This window comes from Barbatula barbatula (genome assembly GCF_947034865.1).
Source record: "Barbatula barbatula genome assembly, chromosome: 10".
NCBI classification, from domain to species: Eukaryota; Metazoa; Chordata; class Actinopteri; order Cypriniformes; family Nemacheilidae; genus Barbatula; species Barbatula barbatula.
This window is the reverse complement of record NC_136773.1, coordinates 23,989,674-23,999,673: the sequence shown is the minus strand read 5'-3', so window position 1 is coordinate 23,999,673 and position 10,000 is coordinate 23,989,674. Positions and strand designations below refer to the sequence as shown.

Here is a 10,000-nt window from a genome sequence, read left to right as displayed (position 1 = left end):
AAAATGTGTGTGTGTGTTGTCCGTGTGCGTGAGTGAAAATGTGTGTGTGTGTTGTCCGTGTGTGTGTGTGTGTGCGTGCGTGCGTGTGTGCGTGAGTGAAAATGTGTGTGTGTGTTGTCCGTGTGCGTGAGTGAAAATGTGTGTGTGTGTTGTCCGTGTGTGTGTGCGTGCGTGCGTGTGTGCGTGAGTGAAAATGTGTGTGTGTGTTGTCCGTGTGCGTGAGTGAAAATGTGTGTGTGTGTTGTCCGTGTGTGTGTGTGTGTGCGTGCGTGCGTGTGTGCGTGAGTGAAAATGTGTGTGTGTGTTGTCCGTGTGCGTGAGTGAAAATGTGTGTGTGTGTTGTCCGTGTGTGTGTGTGTGTGCGTGCGTGCGTGTGTGCGTGAGTGAAAATGTGTGTGTGTGTTGTCCGTGTGCGTGAGTGAAAATGTGTGTGTGTGTTGTCCGTGTGTGTGTGCGTGCGTGCGTGTGTGCGTGAGTGAAAATGTGTGTGTGTGTTGTCCGTGTGCGTGAGTGAAAATGTGTGTGTGTGTTGTCCGTGTGTGTGTGTGTGTGCGTGCGTGCGTGTGTGCGTGAGTGAAAATGTGTGTGTGTGTTGTCCGTGTGCGTGAGTGAAAATGTGTGTGTGTGTTGTCCGTGTGTGTGTGTGTGTGCGTGCGTGCGTGTGTGCGTGAGTGAAAATGTGTGTGTTGTCCGTGTGCGTGAGTGAAAATGTGTGTGTGTGTTGTCCGTGTGTGTGTGTGTGCGTGCGTGCGTGCGTGAATGAAAATGTGTGTGTGTGTTGTCCGTGTGCGTGAGTGAAAATGTGTGTGTGTGCGTGTGTGTGTGCGTGAGTGAAAATGTGTGTGTGTGTTGTCCGTGTGTGTGTGTGTGCGTGCGTGCGTGCGTGAATGAAAATGTGTGTGTGTGTTGTCCGTGTGCGTGAGTGAAAATGTGTGTGTGTGCGTGTGTGTGTGCGTTAGTGAAAATGTGTGTGTGTGTTGTCCGTGTGCGTGAGTGAAAATGTGTGTGTGTGTTGTCCGTGTGTGTGTGTGTGTGTGTGCGTGCGTGTGTGCGTGAGTGAGTGAAAATGTGTGTGTGTGTTGTCCGTGTGCGTGAGTGAAAATGTGTGTGTGTGTGTGCGTGCGTGTGTGCGTGAGTGAGTGAAAATGTGTGTGCGTGCGTGCGTGTGTGCGTGAGTGAAAATGTGTGTGTGTGTGTGCGTGAGTGAAAATGTGTGTGTGTGTGTGTGTGCGTGCGTGCGTGCGTGCGTGAGTGAAAATGTGTGTGTGTGTTGTCCGTGTGCGTGAGTGAAAATGTGTGTGTGTGCGTGTGTGCGTGAGTGAAAATGTGTGTGTGTGTTGTCCGTGTGCGTGAGTGAAAATGTGTGTGTGTGTTGTCCGTGTGTGTGTGTGTGTGCGTGCGTGCGTGTGTGCGTGAGTGAAAATGTGTGTGTGTGTTGTCCGTGTGCGTGAGTGAAAATGTGTGTGTGTGCGTGTGTGCGTGAGTGAAAATGTGTGTGTGTGTTGTCCGTGTGCGTGAGTGAAAATGTGTGTGTGTGTTGTCCGTGTGTGTGTGTGTGTGCGTGCGTGCGTGTGTGCGTGAGTGAAAATGTGTGTGTGTGTTGTCCGTGTGCGTGAGTGAAAATGTGTGTGTGTGTTGTCCGTGTGTGTGTGTGTGTGCGTGCGTGCGTGTGTGCGTGAGTGAAAATGTGTGTGTGTGTTGTCCGTGTGCGTGAGTGAAAATGTGTGTGTGTGTTGTCCGTGTGTGTGTGTGTGTGCGTGCGTGCGTGTGTGCGTGAGTGAAAATGTGTGTGTGTGTTGTCCGTGTGCGTGAGTGAAAATGTGTGTGTGTGTTGTCCGTGTGTGTGTGTGTGTGCGTGCGTGCGTGTGTGCGTGAGTGAAAATGTGTGTGTGTGTTGTCCGTGTGCGTGAGTGAAAATGTGTGTGTGTGTTGTCCGTGTGTGTGTGCGTGCGTGCGTGTGTGCGTGAGTGAAAATGTGTGTGTGTGTTGTCCGTGTGCGTGAGTGAAAATGTGTGTGTGTGTTGTCCGTGTGTGTGTGTGTGTGCGTGCGTGCGTGTGTGCGTGAGTGAAAATGTGTGTGTGTGTTGTCCGTGTGCGTGAGTGAAAATGTGTGTGTGTGTTGTCCGTGTGTGTGTGTGTGTGCGTGCGTGCGTGTGTGCGTGAGTGAAAATGTGTGTGTGTGTTGTCCGTGTGCGTGAGTGAAAATGTGTGTGTGTGTTGTCCGTGTGTGTGTGCGTGCGTGCGTGTGTGCGTGAGTGAAAATGTGTGTGTGTGTTGTCCGTGTGCGTGAGTGAAAATGTGTGTGTGTGTTGTCCGTGTGTGTGTGTGTGTGCGTGCGTGCGTGTTTGCGTGAGTGAAAATGTGTGTGTGTGTTGTCCGTGTGCGTGAGTGAAAATGTGTGTGTGTGTTGTCCGTGTGTGTGTGTGTGTGCGTGCGTGCGTGTGTGCGTGAGTGAAAATGTGTGTGTGTGTTGTCCGTGTGCGTGAGTGAAAATGTGTGTGTGTGTTGTCCGTGTGTGTGTGCGTGCGTGCGTGTGTGCGTGAGTGAAAATGTGTGTGTGTGTTGTCCGTGTGCGTGAGTGAAAATGTGTGTGTGTGTTGTCCGTGTGTGTGTGTGTGTGCGTGCGTGCGTGTGTGCGTGAGTGAAAATGTGTGTGTGTGTTGTCCGTGTGCGTGAGTGAAAATGTGTGTGTGTGTTGTCCGTGTGTGTGTGTGTGTGCGTGCGTGCGTGTGTGCGTGAGTGAAAATGTGTGTGTGTGTTGTCCGTGTGCGTGAGTGAAAATGTGTGTGTGTGTTGTCCGTGTGTGTGTGTGTGAGAGAGTTCTTTTTATTTATTTTGAGAGAATGTGAATTGATTTGTGAATTTACCGTAACTGACAGATGGTATTTATGTGCACAGTGTCGGTGTGGACCGGATGATGTCATGCACTATAGAAATGATGAAATAAAAGATGATCAATATGATTTCTTTTCATTTTAATTCCAGTGTGGGAGTTTTTCCTCGTCACATTCGGTTTGATCAAATATTGAAACATGACTGATAGAATGTGTATATGCTGTTGTGTGTTTGTGTGCAGTATAAACAGGTGGAGCAGTACATGTCCTTCCATAAACTGCCCGCTGACATGAGACAGAGGATTCATGATTATTATGAGCACAGATACCAGGGCAAGATGTTTGATGAAGAGAGCATTCTGGGAGAACTCAATGAACCCTTAAGAGAGGTAAAGACACACACCTTCGTCCTAGAGGACGAGGGATGATATTGTTTTTATGAAAGAATTATTTTATGACCTCAGATATTTCATTGTGATATGATTTAAAGACCGTTACACAGACCATAATCCTCATTGTTGTGTATTGTGATGCTCTGCACTGATTGGTCAGGACATGTGATGTCATATACAGTATAAGCATTTATCTAATGATGTTTGTAATTCATAGGAGATCATAAACTTTAACTGCAGAAAGTTGGTGGCGTCCATGCCGCTGTTCGCAAACGCCGATCCTAACTTTGTGACGTCGATGCTCACCAAACTTCACTTCGAGGTCTTCCAGCCTAAAGATTACATCATACGAGAGGGAACCATCGGCAAGAAGATGTACTTCATCCAGCACGGCGTGGTCAGCGTTCTTACCCGGGGAAACAAAGAGACCAAACTGTCAGACGGCTCGTACTTTGGAGGTACAAAAGAGCACACGTCAAAATACAACACACACACACTGAGAAACGCACACACACACACACACACACACACACACAGAGAAACCCACAACAGTTCATTCTGAAATCAGGGAAACCACGAGAGAATCTCTTCACTTGAGATTTCAGCACAAAGCATCTGCAGGAGAAAAAACATCATCTTAAATCCTCCATCAGCTCAGATCGTGTTTGTGTGTTCATGACAGAGATGACACAGATAACATAATCCAGCAGCACACACTGCTGTGTTTTATCAGATTATATCTCGGTCTGATGTTTTATTTTGATGAGTAACAGCAGAACACAGATGAAATGGAAACACTGAGCAGAGGTCACTGTGACATCACACACACATCCTCGCCTCCGGACCACATCATCACCATCAGCTCATCTGAGTGTTATAGCAAAATCACAGCGGGGTCGAGTGAACATTGGAGAAATAGACTCTTTCACAGCTCAGGAGAATGAGTACAGTTCTCAGAAATGTGTGAAGCTCATGGTGATATCATTACAGTCTGGCTTTCTTCAATACAGTAAATCAAGGGATTTTATTTGATTCACATTCATTTGAAATTGATTCCTGTCGCTCTTTTCAAATACTATTTAGGAAAGAATGAAAAAAAAATGAAGTACTTGAAAAACATTTTAATTCTGAATTGTTAAATGTTCTAATTCAAAGGTCTAAATTAATTTAAAATTTAGTTTTCTTGGTTATTTGCCTTTTAATGTCATCTATAAAATGATTAACCTTCATTTATAGGAAGATACATTTTTGCTTTATGAGAGTTAATAGAGAACACAATGATCAGAATGAGACTATAACTGAGAAACTGTTGATGTGTCTGTCGTCTCCAGAGATCTGTCTGTTAACCCGCGGCAGACGCACGGCCAGCGTCCGGGCAGATACATACTGTCGTCTGTATTCTCTGTCTGTGGATCACTTCAATGAAGTCCTGGAGGAATATCCCATGATGAGGAGAGCGTTTGAGACCGTCGCTGTCGATCGACTGGATCGCATTGGTACAGTCCTGCTTCTCTTGAACTTTATCTATACATAAAATATCTGAATAACAAATGATTTCATCAGAAACTCTACAGTATCCCACAATGCATTGCACGTAAACAGAACAGAACAAGCAGATGTCATTAGTTCTTGAAGATATTTAAGCATAACACATGATGTAAAGTAATTGAGACTGTGAAAAGGAAAAACTATTAAACAAGAATTGAAAATTTGAAGTGGGACTGGGGATTGAGGAGGGTAATTTGCTCATGTGCAACGCGATGGCTGCTGTTAGCTGAATGCATCATATTTCTATAGGAAGATGAGGATCAGCTAATGCGAGCTTGACTCACGTGACCTGCCAGAGCTGACGCTATACGCCTGATTTCTGTCACATTCATAATGCATTCTTGTGCGTAGACCGATATTTTTCAGAAGTTCGAACAAGGGTTTAGTAAAACCGAAACCAACGGTTCAGAATATTGGTAAGAGATGCGTTCTCTGAGGGTTTTATGTCACATACATTTGTGTTTTGGGAATTGCCCATTTTTGTTATTTGTAAAAACAACAGCACAAAAGAGCATCTGGGGGATTTAAAGCAGTGAAATCAGGATGACTGAATATGTGAACATTAAATTATGCATCCTGTCACATTACATTGTGTTTTGTGTCATCAGGTAAGAAGAACTCTGTTCTCCAGCACAAGGTCCAGCAGGACTTGACTTCAGGTGTTCTGAACTATAAGGAGAATGAAATCATCCAGCAGATCGTTCAACATGACCGAGACATGGCCCACAGCCCGTCTCCTCCTGCCCCATCCACACCGGTCATCTGGGCTCCACTGATTCAAGCCCCTCTGCAGGCCGCCGCCGCCACCACGTCTGTTGCCATCGCGCTGACACACCACCCGCACCTTCCCACCGGACTCTTCAGACCCACTGCTGAGAGAAAAGAGCTCAGTGGACACCTGAAGAGCTTTCAGTCAGGAGACACCGGAGACTCTCCGTCAAGCTCTCCCTCAAAGCCTCGGGTGGGGATCCATAGTCCCGTTATCTCTTCCCTCCGGACGCAGAACCTGTCAGGTGGCACGACGTCGAGCAGTCAGCAGGTGTGGGATAGCACCTCTCCACCCGCCTCTTCAGTTCCATTCGGGAGCTTTTCGTCGTCTCCGACGTACGGCAGCGCGCAGCTTCATTCACAACCCACTCCATCAGGACTTCAGAAATCACAGACAGGAGGAGTCACAGCGACGGGATGTTCTGGGATCTCGGTGGATAACAGTCCTCGTTCCACCGGTCGCTTCGGTCACACCCCGATCCAGCTGTTATACGGACAGTCCCCACAGAAACCATTCACCGGCGCAGGAAAAACCACCACCCTCTTCCACACGCCTCCACCCGGATCCCCTTCTTCCATCCAGACCCGCGATAATACTCTGTCTTCCCAAACTCTGTCTGCATTATCCAACATACAATCCAGTTATCTTCCTCACGTGTCTTCAGAGAGGTCAGCCCTGGCATCTCTGGCTCAGTACGGTTCAGCGAACGGCTCGCCCTGTTACACCCCTCTCGCCCCCAGCCCGACCCTTCAGAGTCCGGTAACAGGGAGGACTTTCCAGTACAGCGACGCATCCAGCGCTGACGGATCTCACACGTCTCTTCTGTTACCCCAGACCTCGTGTCCGGGTCAGCTCCCGGGTCATCACGCTCTGGGGCCGGACTCTCCTCTGAGGCGCTTTTACGAGGATTTAAATATACTGTCCAGTTCCCATCAGTCTTCAGAGGGGACGCAGGCCACGGGACGCTCCTCACCCGCGTACTGCCTTTCCCCGTATTCATCCCCAACAGCCAAACCCTGTAGCTCTGTGTCGGGTCACGTGACTTCTTCAGGATCTGTAGGGACGTCACCGGCACTTTCTCACCCGCGGGGGGCTGACGCCCACCCGTCCGACGCGACTCGATCCAAACTTCCCTCAAATTTGTGAGGTTGAATCACACCCTCCTGTCCGACCTGACGCCGTCTCTCTCCTTGTGTGGTTTATTTCTTTGTCTCTGTATATCAACACTGTGTTTGAATCAATTCTCAATATTACTGCCGTGAGCTTTAGATTTGTTTTTATCTTTTGTTTTTGTTTGTATTTTACTCATGATTATATTTGTCATATATATGGAGTCATATATTTAAAGATATGTTATTCGGTCCATAGGAGGGTGTGAAGTGTTGCATATATTAAAATCTAAAGGACATTTGGTTATTGTCTAGCAATGCCAGGGCATAAAGACTGCTCTGCAGGGATCTATGCACTCTCAGTCCTGCGTGTACAAACCCATTTTTGTGTGTTTGAGATGTTTTTAATCACTTTACACAGATCATAGATTGGTGATCTGGAGAGTTAGAAGTTGTGTTTGAAGGGAGATTTATGGTACAAACTTTCCAATGGTGAGACGATAGAAAAACCAAAAAGATGTTCAGTCCATGTTGTGTTGAGTTTTTTGGGTTGAATGATGTTGAGATGTGTGAGCACTGAGTGACAGCAGAATCACAAAAACACAAAATCACAATTCACTTCAATCTGACTCGCTCATGTGATGTGATGTGTGTTAAACATCAATGACATTTCACCACTGCAGTGTGTGTGCGCATGTGTGTGATTGTGTGTGGGTGTGCGTGCATGCGTGTGATTGTGTTTGTTTGTACGTGTGTGTGATTGTATGTTTGTTTCTGTGTGTGTGCGCTTGTGTGTTTGTGTGCATGGGATTGTGTTTGTTTGTTTGTGCGTGTTTGTTTGTGCCTGTGTGCGTTATGTGTGTGATTGTTTGTGTGTGTGATTGTGAGTGTGTGTGCATGGGATTGTGTTTGTTTGTGCCTGTGTGCGCTTGTGTGTGTGTGTGATTGTTTCTGTGTGTGTGCACGTGTGTGTGTGTGCATTTGTGCGTGTCTTTGTTTTGTGCACGTGTGTGTTTCTGTAATCATAATGAATGTTTGTGTTGTTTGAAGACACACAAATCAACAGTTTAGTTGCCATCAGTCAAAGAGCTTGACATTGATGGACAGAAGATCATCTCATCAGTCTCATGCAAACACCTGAGACCAGCGTGAGATCACATGATTCGGTCACAGCGTCTGATTTCACATCAGGCTGATGCTCTTCAATGTCTGATCCATCATGATTCTACATTAAGAGTTTGGCCTCGTGAATTTCTCTCCAGCTTTATATAGGACGACGTTGTGGGAGCGTTGCTGTGTGGTTTGTATGGCTCACAAGAGCCCCCGGTCTCTGTATGTCAAGATATGACTTTGTCCCTCGGTTGAAAGATTTTTAGTCCGTTTTATCCTGCGGCGGGAGAAAATCATCATCACACCTCTCAGTCACATGATCTGATTCATGTCTGCTGAAAAATGAGCAAACAAACCCCTGTGAGCAATAACATTAATGATGATGACCAGCAAACCCCACTGATTATTAAACAAGAACAAAACCTGTTGTTTGCTGTAGTATTTACTTTAGTAAACTGTAGTGAAATTCCTCGATACAGTACTGTTTATCAACCTCGCTATAGTAAATATTTAAGTATACTATAGTATGTTTTCCTGTTGGAAGAGAGTTAAAGGGGTTTGTGTGAAGCATCCGACGTTGTCATGGCGACCACCTCAACATCACTTTCACATGTTGTTTCAAGATCCTGATGCACCTTTACTCGGATCTGACAGTCCAGAAGTGATGAATATAAACTCTGGAGCAGTGTTTCTCCCTGAAGGATGGTGGTGATGTTTGTTCCTCTGACGTGAATTATAAGCGCTCGCATGTGTGTGGAAGCAGAAGCACCTGTGAGCGTCTGACCTGAGGAGAGTTCAGAAGTTTTGAAACTCTTCAACTTTCGAGACGTGAGCCAGACAGGCAGAGAAAAGTGAGACGGGAAGCACAAATGTGCGGCGACACTGATGTATTGTGGAGGTGATGTGTGTTGACTGACAGCGGGGACCCCCGCGGGCCGCTCGACGTGATGAGGACACGTTTGTTGTGTTGTGCGTGTCATGATTGTTTCGGGAGCTCCTGTGGAGGGGTGAAGTATTGATTGTGGATGTTTGAAGGGTTTCAGTGCGAGCCGTGTTTCATGATAAAACATCCTGTGGATAATGGACGGATCTTGACAAATTAGAGAATGTGATGATCTTGACACGGTCGCAGATAATATCTGATAACGGGAATAATGTTGACCGTGATCTCAACCTCACAGACTCAGATCCATGACACTTATTTAAACTCGAAACGGAAAAATGACTTGTTTTTGCCGTGGATTTACGTTTAGTTTTTGGGGGGACTGAAAAGAAAAGTCATCTGTATGTGTAGGTTTTCAAAAAACACAGAGGAAAAGCTTTTTTCATTTTGAATACATTTGTGTCATGTAAACACCTTTAGATCCAGATTCTGTGCTTCAGATCTAGACGTTAATTCAGACTCACGTGTCTCTTATGACAAAGGCCACACGCACTGTTCTTGTTCTCTGTTCTTGTTTTTGGTTTCATGTGTGTGATTCAGACACACGTTTACAGGCCCGCTGAGAAATCAACTCTGGTCACCATCCACCTGGAAGCACTTCAGTCTTTTGGCAGTTTTCGGCACACTTCATGGTTCCAGCTGGAAACGTTCTCCATTTCCAGACCCAATCTCTCGTCTGTGTTCGCCGTCGTCATGTGCAGACGATAATGAAATAAAAGCCAGTGACTGAGGATTAGATTTCACACTTGCAGACGCTGTGATCCACATCATCACGGTCTCTCATTCATGTGTACAGATTCATTCAGATGTGTGACTGTGAGCTGAAGTGACCAATCAAACTGACACAAGACTTTTTTGAAAATGTTTGATTTGGTTTATTGCACATGAGTCATACGAGACAAGAAATGTGTGGTTGTGTGGGTGTGTGTAGTTGTGGAGGTGTGTGTGTGTGTGTGGTTGTGGAGGTGTGTGTGTGTGTGTGTGCGTGTGGTTGTGGAGGTGTGTGTGTGGTTGTGGAGGTGTGTGTGTGTGTGTGTGTGGTTGTGGAGGTGTGTGTGTGTGTGTGTGTGCGTGTGGTTGTGGAGGTGTGTGTGTGGTTGTGGAGGTGTGTGTGTGTGTGTGTGTGGTTGTGGAGGTGTGTGTGTGTGTGGTTGTGGAGGTGTGTGTGTGTGTGTGTGGTTGTGGAGGTGTGTGTGTGTGGTTGTGGAGGTGTGTGTGTGTGTGGTTGTGGAGGTGTGTGTGTGTTTGTGTGTAGTTGTGGAGGTGTGTGTGTGTGTGTGTGTGTGTGTGTGTGG

At 46.5% G+C, this 10,000-nt stretch overlaps 1 protein-coding gene across 1 annotated transcript in view; it reads left to right on the top strand.

The window, feature by feature from the left end:
- Positions 1 to 6,689, top strand: part of hcn4 (hyperpolarization activated cyclic nucleotide-gated potassium channel 4) — a gene marked incomplete at both ends in the record, with an annotated part of 29,015 nt that extends 22,326 nt beyond the window's left edge. The window contains 4 exons of the mRNA XM_079466017.1: positions 3,077 to 3,223; positions 3,444 to 3,684; positions 4,558 to 4,722; positions 5,383 to 6,689. Of these exons, the coding sequence (XP_079322143.1) occupies positions 3,077 to 3,223; positions 3,444 to 3,684; positions 4,558 to 4,722; positions 5,383 to 6,689 (1,860 nt within the window). The remainder of the gene's footprint in view (positions 1 to 3,076; positions 3,224 to 3,443; positions 3,685 to 4,557; positions 4,723 to 5,382) is intronic.
- Positions 6,690 to 10,000: the final 3,311 nt, after the last annotated feature.